The sequence below is a fragment of the Oncorhynchus masou genome, chromosome 32 (assembly GCF_036934945.1).
Source record: "Oncorhynchus masou masou isolate Uvic2021 chromosome 32, UVic_Omas_1.1, whole genome shotgun sequence".
Taxonomy (NCBI): domain Eukaryota; kingdom Metazoa; phylum Chordata; class Actinopteri; order Salmoniformes; family Salmonidae; genus Oncorhynchus; species Oncorhynchus masou.
In genome coordinates this window covers 67,893,906-67,920,999 of record NC_088243.1, presented here as the reverse complement: position 1 = coordinate 67,920,999, position 27,094 = coordinate 67,893,906, and the positions used below count along the sequence as shown (strand labels likewise).

The following is a 27,094-nucleotide window of genomic DNA, read 5'->3' as shown; positions in this document are numbered from 1 at the left end:
ATGGTTTAGGATCACTGCAAGTAAGCTACTCTATCACACCTACACTGGTGTATTTTACATGTAGTTTATACAGCAACATTGACAGTGAATTAGCAGTCCTTAAAACAAGGATTTGATTAGATGGATGAAAACATCCCCAAGTTTTGTCTGAAGAGTTACATTTGACATTTTAGTCATATAGCAGACACTCTTATCCAGGGTGACTTACAATTAAGAGTTAAAGTATAGTTTATGTAAACCCGCTTAAGTAAATCATTAATATTTGGTTAAACCCATTGGCTCCACTATAAAATCTCCAAAGTTTTGACAAACTATTTGGAGATATCTTATCTAAAAGTACTCAAATATTGATAGCTGTACATGGGGAACTAAGAGAATAAAAAAGTGAATTCACCAAGGATGACTCGGACACCAGTATTGGATACCACAGGTCTGGGATCCAGGTATTTCCTATCTTATGACATAGATTCAAACTTTTGATAACAAGTGTGAAGAAGATAATCCATCCCCTGAGCAAAAGCCATTACAATCCCCAAAGTCTAGCTCAGATAGCTGTGCTGCTAACAGAAATAGATTGGGAGAGGAGCCTTTATCGCACTAGAGAATTCCACTGTGTTGTTAGCTCAACATCAATTTGGTGGTAATCTTGCCTCCAGTTAATGGCTGACCCTTTCTCATACCTTACGAAAAACATGATTTTATCTATTATAGTATAGTATTTTCAATCAATATGGCCAACATATTCACATGCACATCTCTGGGACATTCAGGTAGGTTATAGCAGTGGTTGAATGGGATTAGGCAAAGGGTTCACTATTTTAGGATTGGGGACAGAACACTGGGAATATAAAATATTTTAGTTAAACATAAACATTTTGGAAAAGCTATAGTTACTTTTTTGGGGTAGTTTCCCGTCTTCAAAATTCACACAGGTTCTTGTAGTTGCACATCCAACTCAGTAGATGGCAGTGGTCCATGTTTTGCAACGTTTGAATCAACGCATCGAATTTAGAGGAAGTAAAATCTCCGAGATTGAAGCCCCCAGTCAACCAGTAGTACTGTGAAAGTAGATAACATTTAGAATTGTGTAATTTTTAGAAATGTCTAACGCAACACCAGTGACCAAGCCTTCAAACAAAGAAAATCCACGTGTCTTCCTTGATGTAGACATCGGTGGTGAAAGAGGTTAGGATAGTTTCAATAAATGCGTTTAGTCGAACAACTGGACTCGATAGGCTAATGGCTAGCTAGCCGAACCGGGTAATATTAGTTTCTAGAAAAAGCACATTCATTCAAGCTAGCTAGCTAACGTTATCGTGTTCTTAAATTGTTAATGTTACGCCACAGAAAAACTGCAGCGACCAATATAGCCATGTTAAATAACAAATCTGCCATGTGCATGCTGTTTTAAACAAATAGATGCTTGTCTTGTTATCTCATTTTACTGTGTGAATGTACGTTACTTAGCCTAGTAACTTTGTTATCGTTCATTCGCAATTATAACTTACCAGTACATTGCATTTGAAGCACGTGCTGTTATGTCTGGCATGAATAGTCAACACACCAGTATCTACCCGAGTATCCAGTTCAGGACTAAACAGCTTATTTTTATGAGTTAGTTACAACTACGTAGAAAATTGCATTTATCAAGGCCAGCTATCCACACAGTCGTGACTTATTTTGTTTGTTGTCACCAGTTGGCCGAATCGTGTTCGAACTGTTTGCTGATGTTGTCCCCAAAACTGCTGAAAACTTTCGAGCACTCTGTACTGGTGAGAAGGGAACTGGCAAAACCACAGGGAAACCACTCCATTTCAAAGGATGTCCTTTCCACAGGAGTAAGTAAATATGTCTTTCCACTGTTTGTGTGGAACTCTGCCCCAAACACCCACAGTTTCAAATTCATAAGTGGTTTATAGCTATGTAACTGAGGCTTTATCTGCAGTAGCCATGTTGCTACATTTCCCCTCTCATTTTGTTCCAAATTACTACTTTGAAACCTCTTTTACCGATGCATAGCTATTATAGATCACATCTATAATTCAGTAGTAAATCAATTTTTTAGCAACTTCAGAAAGTTAATGACCTCTTACATGTATTTTACGCTGTCAATCAATTTTAGTCATCAAGCAATTCATGATCCAGGGAGGTGATTTCTCCAACCAGAATGGCACTGGAGGAGAGAGCATCTATGGGGAGAAGTTTGAAGATGAGAACTTCTATTACAAGGTAAGGATTTTCATAACGGCATAACATATAGCTGGGGCTAGTATAAATACCTGACCCTAATCATAACATATACTTTTAGTTTTCTTTGTCAACTCTAAATTAACATGTGGGTGTCGGTCTCCTCTCCAGCACGACAAAGGGGGCTTGCTGAGTATGGCCAATTCTGGACCCGCCACCAATGGCTCCCAGTTTTTCATCACCACTGTGCCTACTGCTCATCTAGACGGCAAACATGTGGTCTTTGGACAAGTCTTGAAGGGGATGGGGCTGGTGAAAACACTGGAGGCCATAGAGACCAACGAGGACATGCCCGTCAAGGTAAATCAGTGAAAACAAGTGCCACATTAAGTAGGAGCTTGGTGTAATGTGTGTGATGACATTGTCATCAGAGGTTGTTTTGGGGCATATTAAAACTGCAGCAAGCTGTGTGTTTTGTAGCCAGCAGGTAGATTACCTAGTATTTTTCTGTAAGGTGTGTGACACTTGTGAAATGCTCATCATGTATTAACAGTTTTGCTCTGATGTTTCTTTCCACATAGCCATGTGTAATTGCTGAGTGTGGTGAGCATAAAGATGGCGACAACTGGGGAGTAGCACCGAATGACTGCTCAGGGGACACCCATCCAGACTACCCAGAGGACTCCGATGTCGACTTAAAAGATGTTAGTAGGCCTGCCTTTTTTTCTCTGAATGCTTCTCTTAAAATATTCAGAGAATATTAGTAGTTCTTACTACTAAGTATTAATAAGCAAAGAATATTGTCTTAACCTTTATTCACCCTCAATCAGCATATGTGTATTGATTTAGTCTGTCAAATTAAAAGTGTATCATGAACTATGAATTGCTGTGATTGTGAAAATGGCATAAAAGTTTCACACTTGTCTTTTTGGTTAGGTTGACAAAATCCTGTCTGCTGCTGAAGATATTAAGAATATTGGGAACAACTTCTTCAAGAACCAAGACTGGCAATCTGCAATCAAGAAGTACTCCAAAGCTCTCAGGTGAAACATGGTCCCAGGCTCACTCTTCTCTTGCTGTGATTTGTGTGTGTACTAGGTCTGCTTGTGAACTAGGCCTGTCTGCTTGACATGGTTTTGAATGTGCGATGACCATAGAAGTTGGCCAAATGGCGCACACAGACCTGGGACCAGGCTAGCAAAGTGTGGACTAAATGGTGAAATGTGTCTCTTGCCAGGTATCTGGCGCTTGGCGGAGACGAGCAGGAGATTGAGAAGGCCCAAACGAAGCTGGAGCCCACAGTGTTGAGCTGCATTCTCAACACAGCTGCCTGTAAACTGAAGTTGCAGCTCTGGCAGGAAGCCATGGACAGTTGTGACGAGGTAAGTATTTTAGGCCAGCCAAAATCCTAGAAGCAAGCCCTATCACGCTACCATCACTAGGCTACAGTACGATTGTTTATTAATGGCAAAGATTCAAAGGCCATTGGTGGTCAGTACTGTAAGTCTCTATGGAACTGATTGAGTGCAACTTAGGATATGTATATTCTTAGGTCAATTTGTAGATAAACATTTAAAATAAACACTGAAGTGCAGTTACTATTTAGTCTGATTTTGTGTGTTTGTTTTCAGGCACTGGAGTTGAACCAGAAAAACACTAAGGCTCTGTTCAGGAGGGCCCAGGCCTGGCAAGGACTGAAGGAGTACAGTAAAGCCATGGTAAAGAGAAACTTATCATACCAGACATTTCTGTCTTCAAAATGTGTAGCCTTGGTGCCAGCCTAACTAAAATGTGCTCTTTCTGGACTGGAACCCCTGCCACAGAACTATTTATTTGCACTAAAGGATGCCGTCAAGTTGGGCCGACTCGTTTCATAAATCAGTGTCTGTTGACTCACTGAAATGTTTTTAACTTGTTCCATTAGAGTGATCTGAAGAAAGCTCAAGAAATTGCACCGGAGGATAAAGGTTTTTACTGCTTTTTTATTGTGACAATCAATCCAGGGGATCATGTCCTCACGTGTTCCTTTCCATAACCCAAAGGCTAACTATAGAATACATGGTCAATAGTGAGAGCAGTATATTTATCAAATTAAACTTGTTTAGAAACCCCCTTTAACAGATGTGCAACATTATATTTTTCGTTTCATCATGATCGGTTGTTTTCCTTGCCTGACCAAGTGAATTTACTTTTTGCATCCTTTAACAGCAATCGGAAACGAGATGAAGAGAGTCCAGATAAAAGTGAAGGAGGAAAAGGAGAAAGAGAAGCAAATCTATTCCAAAATGTTTGTGTGAAGGTATCAGACAATAATTTGATATAGGCCTATCCTTAAAGTCCACTTGCCAATAGTTATTTCGTTTAGGCAGCTAGCTACAATACAGGTGCAAATTGAAAACCAGGACCATATAATCATATTGTCTGTTTAATGAGTGGCACACAAGGGCAGATGAAAATGAAGTATACATATGTAACAAAATGTAAGCATTTTTTTTTGAGGAAGCGTAAACCTGTCAGCATTTTGTCAAGAGTATTTCACTATTAATTTCATATTTACTCTGAATAACTACTGTAATATCCCTTTATTTATTTTTCTGAATGTTTAATATAAGCCATAAAGATGAAATGTGGTTGGTTAGTTGACTCTTTCTAGAAATTTCCATACTCCACCTGTATACAATGCAATTAAATACTACCTGTATGTTCAATAAGAGTATTCACCCGCATACATCCTACCCACTAATGACATTATGTACTGTATCTCATAGATCATATGCTGTTATTGCTAATGGCACCTGCAACTAGCTAATGAAATAACCCTCAATTTTGGCACTGATTCGAAGATAGTTCGATCCATGTCAATGCAGCTTCTTCTGCTTATGGCATACAAATATATAAAATACTTTAGTTGCATTCTGAAAACCGTACATGAACCAAAGTCACTGTTTAATGCCCGTACTTTACAATGTTGACATTCAGTTCCATATCTATGCACACGGTACAGTAGATTCTAAAAGCTGTCTTGGCAGCAAGCCCTGAATGTGTTTTTGTAGACACCACACTTGAGGTTTCTGACCTCACTGCTACAATTGGTGTCTCGTGATATGTCTGAATGAAAAGGGAAATCACATTCCATTGTAGGCTGGTCCTCCGCTGCCTTCGGGCACCACCCAGTTGATGTTCTGGCTGGGGTCCTTGATGTCGCACGTCTTGCAGTGCACGCAGTTCTGAGCGTTGATCTGCAACCTCATACCTTCTCCAGTTTCGAGTGGAACGTACTCATATACACCTAGTGAAAGGGGGAATGAAGGGAGGTAAGACAAATCTAACATACTGTAAGTCTACTCTTGTGGTGACTCATATTTGATATTTGATTGTTATCAGGAAACAGGTTTGCAGGCCACTACATAGGTTAATGACTGATGTGAGAAATGATAGCTATGCAGCCAGAATTACCGCAGGCGTGTGCAGTGCAGTCCTCCCAGACGGTCAATATGTTTGTCACTATTCATTATCCATTAGATAATGAAATTACATTTCAATGATGGTACTACTTACAATGAACAAAAATATAAACGTAACATGTAAAGTGTGTTGGTCCCATGTTTCATGACCTGAAATAAAAGATCCCAGAAATGTTCAATTTTGTTCAGTGTAAATGCATGGTACGGCACAGAACAAAAATGCAACGATTTTAGGAAATCAGTCATTTGTAATAAAGGTTAAATAAAATGAATTTAACGAGGCAAGTCAATTAAGAACAAATTCTTACTTACATTGACGGCCTAACCCGGTCGATGCTGGGCCAATTGTGCGCCGCCCTATGGGACTCCCAAACATGACCGATTGTGACACAGCCTGGAATCAAACCAGGGTATGTAGTGACGCCTCTAGCACGGAAATGCTGTGCCTTAGCCCGCGGCACCACTCGGGAGGCCCTAAACTGTGGCTTTCACATGACTGGGAATACAGATATGCATCTGTTGATCACAGATACCTTTTTTTTTTTTAGTAGGGCCATGGATCAAAACCAGTCATTATCTGGTGACAACCATTTGCCTCATGCAGCGTGACATCTTCGCATTGAGTTGATCAGGCTGTTGATTGTGGCCTGTGGAATGTTGTCCCACTTCTCTTCAATGGCTGTGCGAAGTTGCTGAATATTGGGGGGGGGGGGGGCAGACTAGAATACGCTGTCATACTTGTTGATCCAGAGCATTCCAAACGTGATCAATGGGTGACATATCTGGTGAGTATGCAGGCCATGGAAGAACTGGGACATTTTCAGCTTACAGGAATTGTGTGCAGATTCTTGCGACATGGGGCCGTGCATTATGTTGCAACATGAGGTGATGGCAGAGATGAATAGCACAACAATGGGCCTCAGGTTCTCATCACGATAGCTCTTATGCCTGCCCATACCATAACCCCACCACCACTGGGCACTCTGTCGACAACATTGACATAGGCAAGCAGTTTTCCCACACGTCTGCCATCTGCCCCATACTGGGGCTCATACACAAAGAGCACACTTCTCCAGTGTGCCAGGGGCCATCGAAGGTGAGCATTTTCCCAATAAAGTCGGTTACGACGCCAAATTGCAGTCAGGTCATGATCCTGGTGAGGACAACGAGCAAGCAAATTAACTTCCCCGAGACGGTTTCTGACAGTTTGTGCAGAAATTCTTTGGTTGAGCAAACCAAAAGTTTCATCCGCTGACCGGTCTCAGACCATCCTGTAGGTGGAGGAACCGGATGTGGAGGTCCTGGGCTGGCGAAGTTACACGTAGTTTGCAGTTGTGAGACCGGTTGTATGCACTGCCATATTCTCTAAAACGACATGGGAGGCAGCTTATGGTGGGAGAAATTAACATTACATTTTCTGGAAACATCTCTGGTAGACTTTCCTGCAGTCAGCATGCCAATTGCACGCTCCCTGAAAACTTGAGACATCTCGGGCATTGTGTTGTGTGACCAAACTGCACATTTTAGAGTAGCCTTTTATTGATCCCAGCACAAGGTGCACCTGTGTAATGATCTTGCTGTTTAATCCCCTTCTTGATATTCCACACCCGTCAGGGGGATGGATCATCTTGGCAAAGGAGAAATGCTCACTAACAGGGATGTAAACAAATTTGTGGACAAAATTTGAGAGAAATAAGCTTTTTGTGCGTATGACAATTTTTGGGGGTCTTATTTCAGATCATGAAACATGGGACCAACACTTTACATGTTGCGTTTATATTTTTGTTCAGTGTATTTAATGGGTGGTACTAAAAAGTTTGTAATAGTTACATTCTTTATGGATGGGAAACCATGAAAGAGATGCAGAAATATAAATCCCAGGTTCTGGGTCAGTAATTTTGGCCAGACATCTGAAGAAGACTGATTTCTAACAGTGTTGTCTGCATATCAAATCAATCATACTGTATTTATTACAGCTCTGCCTCTGTAGCAGTATTGGGTTTGATATTAATTTCACAGAGAATAAACCTGGCTGTGCCGAACAATATCAATGTCGAGTCATATTGGTTGTGCAGGCAATGACAGCACTTGGAAGCAGCAATGGTGTGCACTCTGCTTAGGTTTACTTTATTGATAGAGGGTCAGGTCTTTCAGTGGACAGTCATAACAGAGAGGAAGAGGCAATGCGAGAGGTTTTAAATCTGTCCAGAAAAATAAGCCCACCAAGTAAGGTTGCACATTTTGGGGAATATTCAAAAAAGTGGAAACTTTGTGGGAATTGACGGGAATATATGCAAATTAATACCATTTAAATGTAGATGTTTTTTGCATTGGATATATTTACCATATGGAGACAAACATAAATGTTTACCTTATCTTAAGTAGACATAATTGCAAATGATTAAATCCTTCCAATAGAAAAAAAACTATTTAGTTACAAATTGAACTTTAATTAAATGAGTTGACTCTTCATATGGGATGATATCACTGAGCAACAAAACAAAGGGAATATTGAATGATCCCCAATGATCCATCGTATCTCCCAAAAACATTTTTCAGCATACATCTGTAAAATAATAGTCTAGAAACTAAAGCTTTGGTTGTCTTCCTCTTAGGCTTCCAGGTCTTCTTCCTGGACCGCCTCAATGTCCACCTCTTGAACATCAGACTCTGAGGCCTCATCTTCACTGTCACTTTCCAACCTTGTTGAGGATGACTCGTTATCAGGCTCAAAAAGCCTCAAATTTGCCCGGATGGCCACCAACCCTCGTATTGGTCAGCCTGTTGCGTGCTTTGGTGTGCGTGTTCCCAAACAAGGACCAGTTGCGCTCTGAGGCGGCTGATGTTGGTGGGATTTGGAGGATGATGGAGGCAACTTGGGAAAGAGCCTCAGATCCACAAGTCCCTTCCACCAGGTAGCTGATGAGATATGTTGACACGACTGCCATATTGCATCTCCATCCCAAAGCTCTTGCTTGAAAGTGTACTTTGCCAGTCTGCCAAGAATCTTACCCTCATCCAGGCCAAGGTGGCGATACACCGTAGTGATGACACCATAGGCCTTGTTGATCTCTGCACCAGACAGGATGCTCTTGCCAGCATACTTGCGGTCCAGCATGTACGCTGCGGAGTGTATGGGCTTCAGGCAGAAGTCCACACGCTTTTTGATGTATTTCAGAACTGCAGTTTCCTCTGCTTGGAGCAACAGTGAAGTGGGCAGGGCAGTATGGATTTCTTCTCTTACATCTGCAAGCAGCGTCTGAACATCAGACAGGATGGCATCGTCTCCCTCGATCCGTGCAATGGCTACTACTATAGGTTTCAGGAGTTTCAGGCTTCTTGATGGGGCTGTCTATATCGGCAGACTGTGATATGGCCATTTCTTGAAGATACTCCTTCCCCTCCAGGAAACTGTCAAACATGATGACAACACCACAACAACATGTGTTGCTGGGCAGCTTCAATGTGGTCCTCTTATTCTTCTCACTTTGCTTGGTGAGGTAGATTGCTGCTATACCTAACCATTTCCTTGGCTCTCTTGTAGAGTGTATCCATTGTTTTCAGCGCCATGATGTCCTTGAGGAGCAGATTGAATGCATGAGCAGCACAGCCAATGGGTGTGTTGTGAGGTTAGGACTCCTCCACTTTAGACCAAGCATCCTTCATGTTCGCAGCATAGTCACCAGTGCAAATACCTTCTGTGGTCCATGGTCATTGATGACTGCCTTCAGCTCATCTGAAATGTAGAGACTGGTGTGTCTGTTGTTCCTTGTGTCTGTTCTCTTGTAGAATACTGGTTGAGGGGTGGCGGTGTAGTTAATTATTTCTTGTCCACGAACATTCGACCACCCATTAGAGATGATTGCAATACAGTCTATGGTTTGCTTGACCTTCACTTGAACTCTTGAATTCTGCATTCAGCAAATGAGTATATAAACAATGTCTGGTTGGAAGGGTGTATGCTGGGCGAAGAACATTCAGAAATCTCTTCCAATACACATTGCCTGTGAGCAGCAGAGGTGAACCAGTTGCATACACAGCTTGAGCAAGACATTCATCAGCATCTCTCTGACTATATTCCCCCATTGAGTAAAAAAAAACATCGGATTCCAGGAGGACCATGAGCTGTTGATACCAATAAGGTGTCTGATTCATAATTTTCACCTCGAATCCAAGTAGAATGACTTGTCAGAGGTTGCTTGTTGTGAGCACTAAGGGAACTTTATGCACTTGGCCAGATTATTCTGCATCTTTGTTGCATTCTTCACATATGATTTGGCACAGCATTTTCAAATATACAGAGCTTTTCATTCTACATTAGCTGCGGTGAAATGTCTCCACACATCAGATAGTGCCCGTGGCATTTTCCTGTAAAGATTGGGGGGAAAATGATTTTAAAAAATCAACTAAATACAATTCCAATCACAGATAAATAGTTAAATTAAACAACTCCTTTGTAAGATAAATGTTTTAAAATTAAACATGGAAACAGGTGAATTAACACTCAGTTAGCAGGCTCAAGCAAGCTAAAACCCACATGGTAGCAAAAATGAACTAGCAGAAATTATTAACAAGTTAGAAATTATTTAAACACATTTTGCTGTAGGCTACTATTTACTAGCTAACAAAAAAAAATACCAGAAAGGATGTAGTCCTTGGCTCAGACAGTGTAGTAGTGTGGGCTCAAAGCATCTCAGTAGTGTGCAAGATCTTGAGAATCAGCTGTACATGTGATGGAAGAGTGCGCTGTACATGTGATGGAAGAATGCACTGTGCATGCAAAGGTTGCAATTCCATTGAATTGGGGATAGTTTAACCAAAATATGCCACTATACTAAGAATTGCCTTGTGTATCCCACAAAAAAAGCTACCTTTTTTAATGAATTTAAGCAAGATTCCCCCAAATTCCCAGGCTTAACCTGCCATGGAAAATTTCAGAAATTTCCCGGAAAGTTTTCGTTCCTTTGCAACCCTACCACCAAGTGAGACATTTTTGTATGGAGGTCAATGAGAGTGACGAATTTGGTTAACAAATAACGTGAGTTTTTTTTTTTTATCTAACATAAGTTTCATAATGGTTAGGTTGTAATGAATGCACTGATAAGTGGACACACGTGGCATTTCGGCAACTTTGGAAAATACAAATACTACTTTATATCAGAGTTTTGCCTGTTGTAATAGAGATCGAGGACTCATGGATATAACCCTTTTTAGCATGGACATAGAGTGCTTCATGCCATAGAGTGCTTCCACCATTTTAAAGTAGCCAACTTAAAGTAGTCAACTGGGTGGGGATTCCTATGAGCAATCAGCCAATGAAGAAGAAAATTGACTACTATGCTGCCACAGACACTATAATGCAGGGATGCCCAACCCTCTTCCTGGAGATCTACCGTAACATAACATACCTGATTCTACTAATTAGCTGCTCAACAAGACCTTAACTAGCTGAGTCAGATACGCAAAATTAGGTTTGGACTGAAAACCTACAGGACAGTAGATCTCCAGGAAGAGGGTTGGGCTGCCCTGCATAATGGCACAGATCCAAAGAGGAGTCCTTCATCACCATGGTCCATTGTTCACACACGTTCTAGCCCTCTCATTGGCTAGAATGGTCCCACCTGATCTTGCCTCCTCCCGCCTGCATTCGATGTTTGTGGACATGTATTACCATTGTTAGAGCGGTCACGTCTATCTTGTCAATGTAATAATCAATCTCTGGTAATACCCAATTATACCCCTGGCCTAGCCCCATACCTCCTACTTGGAGTTATTGGGTATGTTCCAGGCCGTCCTCATTGCAGTCATACTGCACAGATGATCATACACTACAAAAGTATGTGGACACCTGCTCGTCAAACATCTCATTCCAAAATCATGGGCATTAATATGGGGCGATTAGACCTGGCTTCTCCAAACTGTTGCTACAAAGTTGGAAGAACAGAACCGTCTAGAATGTAATTGTATGCTGTAGCGTTACGATATCCCTTCACTGGAACTAAGGGACCTGGCCCAAACCATAAAAACAGCCCCAGGGCATTATTACTCATCCACCAAACTTTACAGTTGGCACTATGTATTCGGGCAGGTAGCGTTCTCCTGGCATCCACCAAACCCAGATTCGTCCGTCACACTGCCAGATGGTGAAGCGTGATTCTTCACTCCAGAGAACGCGTTTCCACTGCCCCAGAGTCCAATGGCAGCGAGCTTTACACCACTCCAGCCAACGCTTGGCATTGCGCATGGTGATCTTAGGCTTGCGTGCGGCTGCTCGGCCATGGAAATCAATTTTATGACGCTCCCGACGAACTCGGTAGGGAGTGTTGCAACCGGAGACAGGCAATTTTTACGCGCTTCAGCACTCGGTGGTCCTGTTCAGTGAGTTTGTGTGGCCTACCACTTCACGGCAGAGCCGTTGTTGCTCCTGGACGTTTCCACTTCACAATAACAGCACTTACAGTTGACCGGTGCAGCTGTAGCAGGGCAGAAATTTGACAAACAAACTTGTAACATCCTACAACTGTCCCACGTTGAAAGTCACTGAGCTCTTCAGTAAGGCCATTCTACGCCAATGTTTGTCTATGTAGATTGCATGGCTGTGTGCTTGATTCTATACATCTGTCATATACACCCGTCGGCAACGGGTGTGACTGAAATAGCCAAATCCACTCATTTGTATCTCAAAACGCCTGGAGGCACCACAGTAATATTACACAGCAATCTTCAGAGATGCGAAGCACGACTGCAATAGAAGACAATCTGGCAGAGGTCGATTAATAGAAAATTACTGAAGTAAAAGTGAAAGTCACCCAGTAAAATACTACTCGATTAAAAGTCTGAAAGTATTTGGTTTTAAATATACTTAAATATGAAAAGTACATTTAATTACTAAAATATACTTACGTATCAAAAGTAAAAGTATAAATTATTTCAAATTCCTTATATTAAGCAAACCAGACGGCACCATTTTCTTGTTTTTAAAATGCATGGATAGCCAGGGTCACGCTCCAACACTCAGACATTATTTACAAAAGATGTATGTGTGTTTTTTGAGTCTGCCAGAACATAAGGCAGTAGGGATAACCACATGTTCTCTTGATAAGTGCATGAATTTGACAATTTTCAAGCATTCAAAATGTAGAGTTCTTTAAGGTGTCAGGGAAATTTATGGAGTAAAAAGTACAATATTTTATTTAGGAATGTAGTGAAGTAAAAGTTGCCAAAAATATAAATAGTAAAGTGCAGATACCCCAAAAAACATAAGTAGTACTTTGAAGAATTTTTACACTACTGCAACCTGGAACACAACCCTTAACATATTTCTCATACCTATCCAATCCTTTAAGATCTAAGTGATGTTCCTATGGTGTATGGGCGAAGGATGGATGTGTAATTGTGCATCAGTGGTACCTGCTGGACAGAAGCGCTGCTCAGGCCCATCGTAGATGGCCAGGTTGTTGGCCACGGGGACACTGTCGTCCTTCAGGGTAAGGTGGGGGGGCTGGTCCCCCTCGTGGTTGGTGCCACTTAGAGCCACCGAGGAGAGCAGGTCGAAGCTCAGCTTGCCGTCGGGCTTGGGGTACTCGATGGCCGTGCACTCCTTAGCCGGTCTCAGCTGGGCCGAGTCCAGGCCTAGGGTAAAAGAGTTGGAAGTTATCAAACCTTACAGGGCAGACCAGATAAAATAACCTTGGTTTGTTTCACTCAGCCTGTGAGCATGATTTTGCTGTTGCCTTGTCCAAAGACAAATTGGCTTAAACAGAAAGACTAGCATCCAGGAGAGGGCTACTTTTTATTCTCACATTTAAATATCTCTTTGCTTCTCAATTTTTGGGGAAAATTTGTTCAAGACTGTACTATACTCTTTCTCTTTTGTCAACTACTCACCACATTTTATGCACTGCAGTGCTAGCTAGCTGTAGCTTATGCTTTCAGTACTAGATTCATTATCTAGCATATCTTAGCTTCTGTGACTGAGTAGCAGGCAGTTTACTCTGGGCACCTTATTCATCCAAGCTACTCAATACTGCCCCCAGCCATAAGAAGTTAAAGAGTTGCTATATAACCATCTGATGAACGTATCATACAAAACAACCTCAATATGTTGTACCTGCATGTTTCAGTGTCCATGGCTCCTTCCCTCTGAGTATCCAATAGAAGACACCGGTGTAGACCATGCCACCATACAGCCCAAAGTAGTTGTGGAATGAGGGCCTGATGTTCCTCACTGAGTACAGCTCTTTCCAGATCCAAGACTTCTTTAAATTGTCCTCATATTCAGGTACATGAAGACCTAGAGGACATCAGATAAACTCATTGTAAAGCAGAATATGTTAGAATATCACCCACAAATCAAACTGCTCATTTACTTTTTGTGTAAAAATCCCATTCATGTACATACAAAAAATGTAACTGGAAATAAGCAATTAACATCATTGTTCTACTATTGGCATTAGTGATAAGAGTCTCGTCAACAAATTACACTCTTTAATAGTGTATTAAGTGCATATTTTATTGTATCAAAATGTGCCTTATGTTTCACCTCAAGTAACGAGAGGTGTGTGTGCATTTAATCAAAGGAAAGGGTTTTGGTCTGGCTTAATCCTTAAGAGTCCCCGTGCGTCAATTTAATTACCACAATAACAAAATCCCCATCAGAATCTGTCTGTTTAAGCTAGATGTGTTTTTTTGGTATGGGCTGCATCTTAATCCACCGCATCCGCTTATGTGGGCCTTCCGCATCTGAGGTGGAAGGTGGCTGAGCTACAGTGGTGTTTGTCAGACCAGGACATATCCCGAAAATCGGTCTTCTCATGAAAAAGTTTGCGGAGTCCAATTGCTTTGGCCTACAAAATAATATGATCACCATGGAAATATGAGACTCTCACAATGGTCCCCCCCCCACCCCCAGCAGTTAGGCTACCTGCAGTTTCAGATGCTAGGTCCTTGGCTGTGACTTTTGGGAAGATGGCCTCTGCGGCCAGCATGCCACTCTTCATGGCCGTGTGGGTGCCTTTAATCTTTGGTACGTTCATGAAGCCTGGACTGCATCCGATAAGCATACCCCCAGGGAATGTCACTTTAGGTAGGCACTGGATAGAAGAACAGACAGGTAAGATTATAATCTTGAATGAACCCTCAGAACCAGTGGAAAACCTGACATCAGATTGATGCATTTCCCATTTTTGCTGCCAAGACTCACAGTAGCCAGGTTTCCATTGACCCAAGTTTATTAAACAAGCAATGTCGCTAAAATGTTTAGTTTTTTTAATCAAAAACATTTATCTCTTTGACAGGGATGGATTTTATAATGGAAACTGATGACTGATTAATAATTTCAAGGTACATGGGGCACATGATGTCATCACATAACTATAAAGCTCCACTCCACATTGAATTGTAAATGCTACTGCTTGCTAAAATCAAACTATAAAAAGTGTTTATTTGCAGGATAAGGATTGTCCTGACTTTAGAGAATGCCTGTATTGCTTCACCTTGCATTTCTGGCTGGCTGGCAAGTTTCACCATCCAATTATTTCAGATCTGAAGGAGTGCAAGTTTGCCCATGATAATTATTAAAATATGGATGATATTAGTTCATTCTTGCATTCTTCCATGCTGACTTTTGGGGGCAATACCTGAGACATATAGGTAAGAGGGCAAACAGGCTGTCCCCAATTTATTAATGCACAACATCTAAATTAATAATGGAAACACTTCAATCACTTTTATGCAACACAAGATTGTTTTTTTGCGACTTCATTACATCATTAAGTCCAGCTGTTTTTATTGACACAAGACAGTCCAATGGAAAAGCACCGTAGCAGGCAATTGTCACATCTATTCTCTATGCAAACTCTCTAAAAAAAAACATAGAAAAGAAAATGGACATGTTAATGGAAACAGCTATCGTCACTGAAGCATGCACAGTGCCACACACTCACACACCTTTGAGTAGTTCATAAATAATATTCACGACACACACACCTGATAGCCTCCCTCATTGAGCGCCCTGGCTCCGTAAGCGATTCTGTTCCCTCCCTCCAGGGTCTTGGCAATGAAGGGGTGGTGCTTCCATCGCTGGAACTCCCTGAAAGGGCTGAGGTATGGGTTGGTGTAGTCAAGCCCAACCTGGGAGTGGGGTAATACACAACATTCATTTTTGAGCTCAATGTATGATCTACATAAAAGTTAACTATACATATCTCAAGTGGGCTGTGCATATAAAGTGGCTATGTTGTGCGTAACAGTGATAACTTTAAACAGGTCCTATACGCTAGATTTAAAGTTATTTAGCAGCTCTAGTTGTGAATTATACAAACCTTAAGAAATCAAAACATATGGGCTGCATGTTGTGACTATAGGCTATTGATGATTTGAGAAAGTCGCAAAAAAGCTTGCCCCCTGTTCCTTGCCTCAGGTCGCACATGCTGTTCTCTCATCAAGTGATCATATTTTCACCCTCCAGACTATTCTCAATGTAATTTTGTCTTTACTTATATGTAAGATAAGTTTCGATTTAGAATGGCCCATTATCAAATGGATAGGAACAGGTGCAGGGGCCAAAATACATCCGTATGTACCCAAATAGCGAATGGAGGCCGCTTTCCCACGGTTAGTTTTTTAATCATGCCAGGTAACCAAGTGAAATATGTTCAGAAACATCGATAGTAACACGTTTTGACAACGAAACACATTTCATTAAACTGTTGACAGCCCCTCTTTCTGCGCACTCGAGAAAGGAATGAAGGAGAGCGAGGAGAGATGGAGATATTCTGTAGCTACAGTGGGGCAAAAAAGTATTTAGTCAGCCACCAATTGTGAAAATTGTGAGCTTGTCTGATGCCTTTAGCGAACTGTTTGATTAAATAATTAAGACACATAAATGACTAGAGGGATTCCAACTGCAACTGATTTGATTGTGCCGGGCCTGGCTCAGACTTGCTGTGACGTGTAAAAAAAGAAAAGAAAAGACAGCTAGTGACAGTGTGACAAGCACCCGATGTCTTACTCTCCTCCCTGCTGCAGCAACTACCACAGAACATCAGTGTATCGCACCTTCCGTGTTGCTGAAGCTGCAACATAATTATAGCAATTTGACTGAAAAGTTGTTTACCGAAATCACTTAATTGTTTTGAAAAAAAAAATAATTCCCTATACAACCCTTGCTCTCTTTACGTGACATGTAACATCGCATGCACGTGACCAATAGGACCTGACCTATAGCTTATCATAATCACATTTATAAAAAGGTGATAACACCATAATACATGTAACTGCAATATGGATGCAGAGGATGTGACAAATAAACTCGAAACGGGGGAATGTTTACTGGTTGCTGAGGAGGTAAAGGGGAAGTCAGATGTGTGGAATAAAATTGATTAGTTGTGGAAAATACTGGAGACCAAGAAAAAGGTGCTGTTAGATTACTATATAATTTCTGACCATTTGGAACAATGTAAACACTAAATAAATGATAAGCGTACCACAGAGTCTGTTGAAAAAAAATTGTAAAGCCTTTATCACAGCAAAGACTAAAAACTGTTGCATTCATTCGGTTTAGGCTTATTTATTGTTTATGCTAATTATTCAATGGTCGCTTTGTTATTTTATTTTCAAACAATGTCACATGAACGAACACATTATTGATTGATACAGTAGCCTATATGTATTGAAATATAAGCCAGAGTACGCTACGGTATTAAGACTAAACAGTACGCACTCTTAGGCCTACAGCTAGATGGTGGTTATACAAGGCTGCTATACTAAGCCTACTAATGATAATGACATTACTTATAATGATCATAATAATAACAATAAGTAGCTCAATGAAAAAGGAGGGTTATTATTATAAGAAATATAATTTTAGACAATTTGGAACAGTGTAAAAATTAAATAAATTATAAATAATACCAGAGGCTAGTCTTACCAAAAAAAGATACTCATGTATCTCATGTCTTCAAATATGCAGACAAAGGTAAGATCACATTGTAATACAGCCAGCTTTCTAGCTCCACCCACATCTCCACCAACAACTTCCAGACTTTATAACATTCCTAGAAAGCGTGGGTTATTGAGTCATTATTAAGTCATGACTCTGCCGTTGTGCTGTAGAATTTGTGAATTTTGTCTCTTGTATAGTAAATTCTATACATTAGGAATATACTGGATAAAGAGTACATTTTCATTAACTGTAATTTCATTAGTTATGCTACAACTTTTTACATTTTATTTTACCTTTATTTAACTAGGCAAGTCAAGTTAACTAGGCAAGAACAAATTCTTATTCTCAATGACGGCCTAGGAACAGTGGGTTAACTGCCTTGTTCAGGGGCAGAACGACAGATTTGTACCTTTTCAGCTCGGGAATTTGAACTTGCAACCTTTCGGTTACAAATCCAACGCTCTAACCACTAGGCTACGCTGCCGCCCCCACTTTCCTCCAAGTCTTGGTTCCAATAATTCATATATATTTTTCTAAGAGATTTTCAGTTGGATATGCTCTCTGCAAGGTTTTGCATATCTTCCCTATTACATGAACATCATTTTACTCAAATACGATTCCCTCAAGGTTGCTCTGATATCCAAAAGATTTCAAATCAAATGTTGTAGTATGTAAGTTGCATGTTTTTTGAACGAATCTACATTGGTCAGTACAATATTTTTATTAAAATGTATTATTTCAGCTGGAAAGTTTAAAGCTTCCGAAGTTAACTAGAAAAGGCCATTCTTGTTTTTTTTGCGTATTGTATTAAATTTGTTCTTGTATTTGTTTGTAAGTGTCAATTTTTAATAAACCCTGTTTGATTGATATGTATCAAGTCTGGTAAGACTTGCCATTCTATTGATTATAAGTTTTGTTATTATTTGTCACAATTTATTAAACTTTCGAGTCTATAAATCAGCAGGTGACTACAGATTTTCCTGGTTTTAATATAACTGAAATAACTATTTGATACATGGAACTAGGAAGCACTGAATTGAATGATGTGTGTTGTCCTTTGTGTAAATAGGGGGGGCCTACTTTGTCCCAAAATGTTGAATATAATTCCATGGGAAAGCCATCCATTCCTGCTGCTTACCTCCGTGTTAATGTTTAACAGTATCTAATATTTATTCTTGGGTGTTTTTAGTGATTATTTTTGGTTTGCTGATAGTTGCTTCAGAGTTGTTGAGTCTAAGAAGGATATAGGATCCATCCAACTGTTGTTTAATTCTGATTTATATAAATTGTGAATGCTTTCTGAAGGCACTGCATAGGCCTATGAGTCTGCATAAGCTTGAATGTTCTACATGCTACGTATTAAAAACTTTGAAATAATCGTCACCTTAGAAAGCGCTGTCCTTTTAGTTTTTTAAACATCCTCAACGACCATGTTTTCCACTCAGTTTCAAGCTGCTGTTGAACATCCTTCTTCAAATTGATCGATCACAGTGAGGTCAAACAATGTTGCCTAACGGTGGGTTTTAAAACCATGATACTATTTTGATTATGTGTTTAAAATGAATTTCGAAGGCATTTGCATGATGTTAGAGTGGTTAGAGGGACAATAGAACGCTGAGTAACAGACCATTAGCGACTTGATGGTTAGCAAGTTGGGTACCATAACAATGCATGTCCAGAGTGCATAAAAGGAGATTACCGTGACTCAGCGGTCACTGCGGTCGTGTCTCATGACTGCCGGTGTGGTGGTAATACGGTCACCATAACAGCCCTAAGTTGTTGTTTTAGGTCGAATTAAGATTCACATAAGCTGACAAGCATCCCCTTAAAAAGGCCAATAAGATAAACGGGTATAGTACATTGACATACACTGATCTCAGTGGTAAAAAGATTACTTCATTTAGAGTTCAGACCGTTTGAAAGTGTTAGCATGTCGAGTAGTTTGACTGTTGCCATTAAATGGCATCAAGGAACCAAAAGGGACTCACCACAACGCCCAAGGCCACCAGTGGCTCACCCTCGTTCAGGTGGTAGAGGAAGGAGCCACCGTACGTGTTCCTGTTCAGGGGCCATCCCACCGAATGCTCCACTCTGCCCGGTCTCCACTTCTTCTCATCAATCAGCCACACCTGGTCAAACAGAAAAATAACACCATTCATGGAAGTCGTTCTGCATAAAAGCATCTGTTAAATGACTTCAATGTAAAATGTAATCAATATGCCATTCTAATTTGGATCCACTTAGAAATAATAGCTACTACAAATTATAATAAATGAATGGACCCTTTCAATCTGTAATGGATGACTGGTTGAAAACAGAAAACCAATTATAGAGTATTTGTTTAATTCTGCCCAAATAAAAAAACACTTTGAGAAAGACACTTTGGGATTTGAGGGGGCAGGGAGAGTTACCTCTTTCAGGCCAATGGCGTAGGTCTGTGGTTCACAGTTCTCTCTGAGGTTGAACTGCCTGTAGAGCTGCTTGGCCAAGTGGCCATGGCAGCCCTCTCCGAACAGTGTCACTTTAGCATGGAGTTCCATTCCCCTCTCAAACACGTCCTGCAGAGGCAATGTAGAGGAGCATGTTATTCTGATACACCAGGGATGAGGCTACTTGTCATAAATACTCTATTCACTGCTAATTCTCCCTTGTTTTTCAAACTTGCCATTTTCACAGCCCAACTCTAAACTCCCAAAGTCATACTGTATGCTTCACATTGGTGAATAAGTGACTGTACTTCAGAAGTTTACCTTTGGCGAACCATCCTTAGCGATGCCCACGTCATTGGTGGCAATTCCTTTCACACTTCCATCTTCATGAAACAAAACCTAAAAAACACAATCAGAAATTAAACACTTTTGAAAGTAGAATACAAGCGAACACAATCAATGAAAGCCAGTCATGTCCAGTCAACATATCGCAGTGAAATCAGTTATCGATCTCAGGCATGAAAACGCCTCAAAATATCACGGCCAATATTTGGACAACGGCATCCAATTATGTAAATGTTTACAGAGAAAAATCTGACGTTCGAGAAAAGATCAATGTAGCTTGTCAACAGTAATTGTCAACCCTACACTAGTAAGATGGCCTGTGTTTTCTTAAAATTTGAGAGAGGTAGAGAGTGGGCAGGGCTCACTCACCTCAGCAGCAGCGTAGCCGGGGTATATCTCCACTCCGAGCTCCTCAGCCTGCTCTCCCAACCAACGCACAAAGTGGCCCAGCCGCACAATGTAGTTCCCATGGTTGTTCATGGGCAGACCTATAGAAAAATCAAACAATTGTACAAAAACAGACTGAAGAGTCAAAGCTAATACCATAATTTCTGTATGTTTATAACAGAGCTTACATGTGACAAGCTTGAGGTGACATTTCATGTAAACATGCATGTGACTTTACCTGGCAACATTGGGACAGGGATCCTGTATTTCTTGGTTAGAAGGCTAAACACATCCTCTGTCACTGGTGTGTTCAATGGTGCCTAAGGGAAGAGTACAAAAATAACGTTAGCACTTTATCTTTAGTCTGTGTTGCTTGAAGACATTCCAGTGGGAAGTATCACAGTGTTGTCTGGGACTGTGATGTACTTTCATAGTTCTCTACGAATGAAAAAAAAGACCAAGAAAATGCCAGGTCCATATCCTGTGTGTATCCGTCGAACACAAGATGTCTGTGAATTGAGCATATGCTGCATATGCCTCACAGTCGTTCTAATAAAGAGCAGAGATGTGGACAATTTCAATTTCAGTGGAAAGAAACTCCTGCAGAGTAAACTCAGTGAGAAGATGCTTCTTACCTCTGAATGACGTTGTAATATTGTAACATTTCCAACAGACCGACTGAAGCAGCCTCCAATAAAAAATTTTACTTTAGTTTCTTCAGTAAATATTTTCTTAACTCCATTTCTTGAACTGCATTGTTGATTAAGGGCTTGTAAGTAAGCATTTCACAGTAAGGTCTAAACCTGTTGTATTCAGCGCATGTGACAAATAAAATTTGATTTGTGAGGGCATTTCAGTTTTTCCCCTAAATGCATTTAGCAGCAGTGCTCCGCCAGGGAAGAACCCCCCCAGAACACATTCCCCCCAGCAACTCTGCTGAAAAGAATTCTAGGGGAAACACTGCATTTCATTTATAAATCTCATTCTCTCAGTGGAACTTGGAGCTTAATTCAATTCATGAATGTGTATGGTGAACTGACACCAACTCTGCAATATCTAATAGAATAAAATAAGGAAAATCCAAATATTAGAAGTTTTTGCTCAAAAATTCTCATTTACCCAGAGTAGATGTCACCAATCAAATAAGCTTGCCAGTTAGACCTAATGAATGATATCATTGCCTGTCTCCATTACCTGAAGTAAGGAATACACACACACACAAGAAAGAAAAGCGAGTGGAATTAAGGACAAGAATGAAGATGAGAGGGGAGAGTTAGAGACCCATTTATATGTAACAGTTAAAGCTAGAGACAGATAGCATACAGGTCCTACACACACACACACATTTGACTCCAAACAGAGACAGATGAGATGACACAACCAGGGCTCAAAACTACATCTAACTAGTTGCTAGGGCAGCAGCGATTTTATTTTTAGCTGGTCACGTTAGTTTTTGGTTCACAATTTGCTTGTAAATCTATACATTTTTTTCAAGATTTATTAAAACAGCAATGGATATGCAGACCAGGTACTCAAAAAGTTAGGTTCGAAGTCATGGTTGAATCTTTGCGATGCCCAATTCAGTCACCAGGCACTGTTTGAATGGACATTTCTAAAGGCTTTCCCAAAACACCTTCCCAATGAAATGTTGACTAAAAAGTAAGCCTACCTGACAGAATGATATCATGATGATTTGTATCAATTGGGGGACATTTGTTTTGCAATCTCATGGAGCCTACAAAGTACAGTACAAAAAAAAAAAGCTGCTAGCCAAACAATGGTCTCTTGCAAGGCGTAAAGGGTAACTACACCCTCTAACTAAGATTGTTTGATTGTTCCCAGACCTCAAAAGTAGTCTCCTGATGTGGTTTAAGCATTGTTGTGGACTTAGAACATCCTTTTTCTTTTTTCTTTTTTTGTGAGTGATAACCTAAAAACAAAAATGTGGAAATCTCCGAAACCGGGAAAAAAACAACAACTGTAGAGTGACTGTTCAAAATAAAATTGCTAACAATAACAGCCTTTGCACAAACAATCAATGTAAATATGATATTCTCAAGTTAAAATGAAATTGTGTATGGAGGGTAAGTATTATAGGCGACTTGGTCAGCATGCAAATTAATAATAGGCTACTTGGTTAGCATGCAAATTACAGATAATATTTAAATGATGCGCATCATCCACTTTCCCAGGCTTTCAGCTGGCACTGGCCCAGTGTGCCACTAACAAATTTACCAAAATGTCAAGCCCTGCAAGGGCATGCTAATTTAAAGATGGCTAGTCATTATTAGCCTGGTTCTATGTGGAATGCAGGTACATTATGGGACACAGGTCATTATCTGGGACACTGTAAAGTCCACGGAGAATAAGAGCACCTCCTCCCAGTTGCCCACTGCACTGAGGCTATAAAAAAAACTGTCACAACTGATAAATCCACGATGATTGAGAATTTCAATAAGTATTTTCCTACGGCTGGCCATGCTTTCCACCTGGCTACCCCTACCCCGGTCAACAGCCCTGCACCCCCACAGAAACTTTCCCAAGCCTCCCCATTTCTCCTTCACCCAAATCCAGATAGCTGATGTTCTGAAAGAGCTGCAAAATCTGGACCCCTACAAATCAGACGGGCTAGACAATCTGGACCCTCTCTTTCTGAAATGATCCACCGCAATTGTTGCAACCCCTATCACTAGCCTGTTCAACCTCTCTTTCGTATCGTCTGAGATCCCCAAAGATTGGAAAGCTGCCACGGTCATCCCCCTCTTCAAAGGGTGAGACACTCTAGACCCAAACTGTTACAGACCTATATCTATCCTACCCTGCCTTTCTAAGGTATTTGAAAACCAAGTTAACAAACATTTCAAATCCCACCGTACCTTCTCCGCTATGCAATCTGGTTCCCGAGCTGGCCATGGGTGCACCTCAGCCACGCTCAAGGTCCTAAACGATATCATAACCGCCATTGATAAGAGACCATACTGTATTCATCGACCTGGCCAAGGCTTTCGACTCTGTCAATCATCGCATTCTTATCGGGAAGACTCAACAACCTTGGTTTCTCAAATGATTGCCTCACCTGGTTCACCAACTACTTCTCAGACAGAGTTCAGTGTGTCAAATTGGAGAGCCTGTTGTCCGAACCTCTGGCAGTCTCTATGGAGGTGCCACAGGGTTCAATTCTCGGGCCGACTCTTCTCTGTATACATCAATGATGTCGCTCTTGCTGCTGGTGATTCTCTGATCCACCTCCATGCAGACGACACCATTCTGTATACTTCTGGCCCTTCTTTGGACACTGTGTTAACAACCCTCCAGGCAAGCTTCAATGCCATACAACTCTCCTTCTGTGGCCTCCAACTGCTCTTAAATGCAAGTAAAACAAAATGCATGCTCTGCAACCGATCGCTGCCCGCCCATCCAGCATCACTACTCTGGACGGTTCTGAATTTGAATATGTGGACAACTACAAATACCTAGGTGTCCGGTTAGACTGCAAACGCTCGTTTTTTTTCTTCTATCCTTTGCACCACAGTGTCTCTACTTGCACATTCAACTTCTGTACATCTATCACTCCAGTGTTTAATTGCTAAATTGTAATTATTTCACCACTATGGCCAATTTATTGCCTTACCTTCCTTATCTTACCTAATTTGCACACACTGTATATAGACTTTTCTATTGTGTTATTGACTGTATGTTTGCTTATTCCATGTGTAACTCTGTGTTGTTGTTTGTGTCGCACTGCTTTGCTTTATCTTGGCCAGGTCGCAGTTGTAAGTGAGAACTTGTTCTCAACTAGCCAACCTGGTTAAATAAATAAAATAAAAAAATATATATATATTGAGCATTTAATACCTGAAGACTTGGTGCGACCAAATCATGTGTTTGTGCCATCAACTTAAAAAAGTTGGTCGCAACAGTGTCACCAGTGGAAAAAGTCTTAAGCCCTGCACACTAACATACCCCTCTCTCCTTCCAGTCTGAGAAGAGCTCGTTGAGGGCGCTGGGCTCCAGGCAGGCCCCCGAGAGAGTGTGTGCGCCGATCTGAGAGGCCTTCTCCACCAGGCAGACACGCAGCTCCTTCTCCTGCTCATTGGCCAGCTGCTTTAGCCGGATGGCTGCCGACAGCCCTGCGGGACCCCCGCCCACTATCACCACATCAGCCTCGTCGGCAAACCGCTCCATCTCCACACCTGGACACCACACACAAATAGATGTGTCACCAACTGGGTTTGGAACTGTGTTAGCTCACTGAGCTACAGCGACAGTCATTAGCTTGGGAGAGTTCACAAAAGTCTTCAGGTCTCAGGCAAGGTTACACAAGCCTCTGTAAGACAAACTGGAATGAATAGCAGTATGTAGTACTATCTAATGTCAAAAGTGGAAATGTGTAGCGCTGACATCAAGAGTTACAATAACTTAACTTACAAATAGTATACACTGATAACAATAACTTACAATAGTATACACTGAAGGACAAATGTTTGTTTTAGGAAGACATAAGCCAAATATATTCCCCAGTCACTCACATATGAGATTATTTAAAAGTTAACATGTGATTAGGTGAGAAAAACAAAGGTGTTTGGGTGTTGCATAATGCAATAAATTCCATTTCAGATAGTGTGCCATAGATGAGGTGAACCATAGATGAGGAGGATTACCCCCATACAGGTCTTTGTCCCTGTGGCAGATTGTGTAATGTGATGTTATGTACCTTCACGTAGCTGGTCTTTGTCCCTGGGGCAGATTGTGTAGTGTGATGTTATGTACCTTCCCATCGTGGGTCTTTGTCCCTGGGGCAGATTGTGTAGTGTGATGTTATGCGAGGCGTTACTGCGGACGAGCATTTCCATCTCCATGTGTAGAGCTGTGGAGGTGCATGATCTGCTTTCACTGTTTTCAACGCTCTTATACACCTCTGGGCTGCAAAGAACAAGGCAGATCCTTTCAGTGCCGACAGGGACTGGCAAGGAAGCTGATTAAGTTAGATCGTACTTTACACAAGTTATCCTATGCACTGTACTACCAATCACAAAGTACACTCATGGTGGCCTTGGCAAGTCATGTCACTGGTTATGATGGATCACACAACTGAAGGAGAAGTAACAAATTATCATGAAGTCATCATGTGAGTGTTTATTGGGCTATACAGCAGAACTGTATAATACAAAGCAACTGAATGTGTCACTATTCTTCTGCCTCGCAGCTTGTGATATATTTGTATGGGCATGTGCATTTGTCAATAGGCACTCTTTTCTGAGATTGTCAGCAGAGTATTGGTATCAGCCAGATAACTTATCACATATAGTAGTAACAAATCAGTACGAAAAAAAAAAGACCTAGCCCTCTACATGATCCTCAACAGACTCTTCGTCAATCATCTCCCTGACCACCTTCCTCTGATCAAGCCATAAACTGTCCCTCTGAATCTTTGGAGGATCCATGCCCTCAAAGTCTTGGCCTCTATTGGTTACAATAACTGTAGCAAGCTACAAAGTTAGCTAGCTAGCTAGCCAGCCAAGTTACTTTCAAAAGTGCATATACTTATATTATTATAAGAGTGGTTTCAAAACACACAATGTAAGAGGAAACGTAGCTACCAATTTATTTTTGTTATACACCTACTAAAATAATATTCTGACCTATATTCTGACCCAAGGACAGTCGTTCATGTGCACATCTGATTTCAACTTTGCCCTACATTTGGTGTAGCTAGTTAGCTACAGTGCCAGTGTGGAGATAGCTAACGTTAACTAGCTAGCGTTAAAATATTTCAAAGCTAATGTCACCCATCTTACTATGAAAATCTTAGTGCATGCCACTCTCAGATTATAGCTAGGTAGTTTCGATAACTATTATTGACAAGTTAGGGGGACCAATATGTGTCATAAGGCAAGAGAGAGAACATGGAAATTGACACGACGTGTGCATAGCTAGCTAACTTACCTTGAATTGAATATCTGCTAGCTGGAAACATCGTATGAATAAACATTAGTCAGCTAGTACTATCTAGCTCACCAGTCTTCCAGAGACACGTTATAAAATTCGTCTCATAACACATACATAACATACCATTGAAATGATCAGTAAGTGCGCAGAAGCTGCAATGTTCTGGCACGTTCACGTGAGTGAAAAGAGGCGGTACCCGCGTAAATGTAGATCTCACACTGACTGGATTGACTCAGAGACATGTACACTGTAAGTAGTATCCGTTTCATAATCAAATCAAATTGTATTAGCCACATGCACCGAATACAACAGGTGTCGACCTTACAGTGAAATTACTTACAAGCCCCTAACCAGCAGTGCAGTTTCAAAAATTACCTATAAGAATAAGA

At 40.9% G+C, this 27,094-nt stretch overlaps 2 protein-coding genes across 3 annotated transcripts; one reads left to right on the top strand and one right to left on the bottom strand.

Annotated features, from left to right (window-relative positions):
• Window positions 1-1,019: 1,019 nt before the first annotated feature.
• Window positions 1,020-4,823, top strand: LOC135526507 (peptidyl-prolyl cis-trans isomerase D-like). 2 transcript variants are annotated; one of them, XM_064954934.1, is made up of 10 exons: window positions 1,020-1,185; window positions 1,698-1,838; window positions 2,123-2,229; window positions 2,359-2,547; window positions 2,769-2,891; window positions 3,124-3,230; window positions 3,425-3,569; window positions 3,819-3,905; window positions 4,112-4,154; window positions 4,396-4,823. In XM_064954934.1, the coding sequence occupies exons 1-10, from the start codon at window positions 1,101-1,103 to the stop codon at window positions 4,482-4,484; spliced, it is 1,116 nt and encodes a 371-aa protein (XP_064811006.1). In that variant the 5' UTR covers window positions 1,020-1,100; the 3' UTR covers window positions 4,485-4,823. The 2 variants fall into 2 exon arrangements, with proteins under 2 accessions (XP_064811006.1, XP_064811007.1); XM_064954935.1 differs by lacking the exon at window positions 4,112-4,154.
• LOC135526506 (electron transfer flavoprotein-ubiquinone oxidoreductase, mitochondrial-like) lies at window positions 4,600-26,886 on the bottom strand. The gene is made up of 13 exons (XM_064954933.1): window positions 26,703-26,886; window positions 25,527-25,679; window positions 24,720-24,949; window positions 20,995-21,076; window positions 20,739-20,857; window positions 20,346-20,423; window positions 20,007-20,153; window positions 19,584-19,724; window positions 15,639-15,782; window positions 14,575-14,743; window positions 13,762-13,944; window positions 13,062-13,283; window positions 4,600-5,476 (listed from the first exon to the last, which is right to left on the bottom strand). The coding sequence occupies exons 1-13, from the start codon at window positions 26,746-26,748 to the stop codon at window positions 5,313-5,315; spliced, it is 1,878 nt and encodes a 625-aa protein (XP_064811005.1). The 5' UTR covers window positions 26,749-26,886; the 3' UTR covers window positions 4,600-5,312.
• Between the last annotated feature and the right edge of the window lie 208 nt (window positions 26,887-27,094).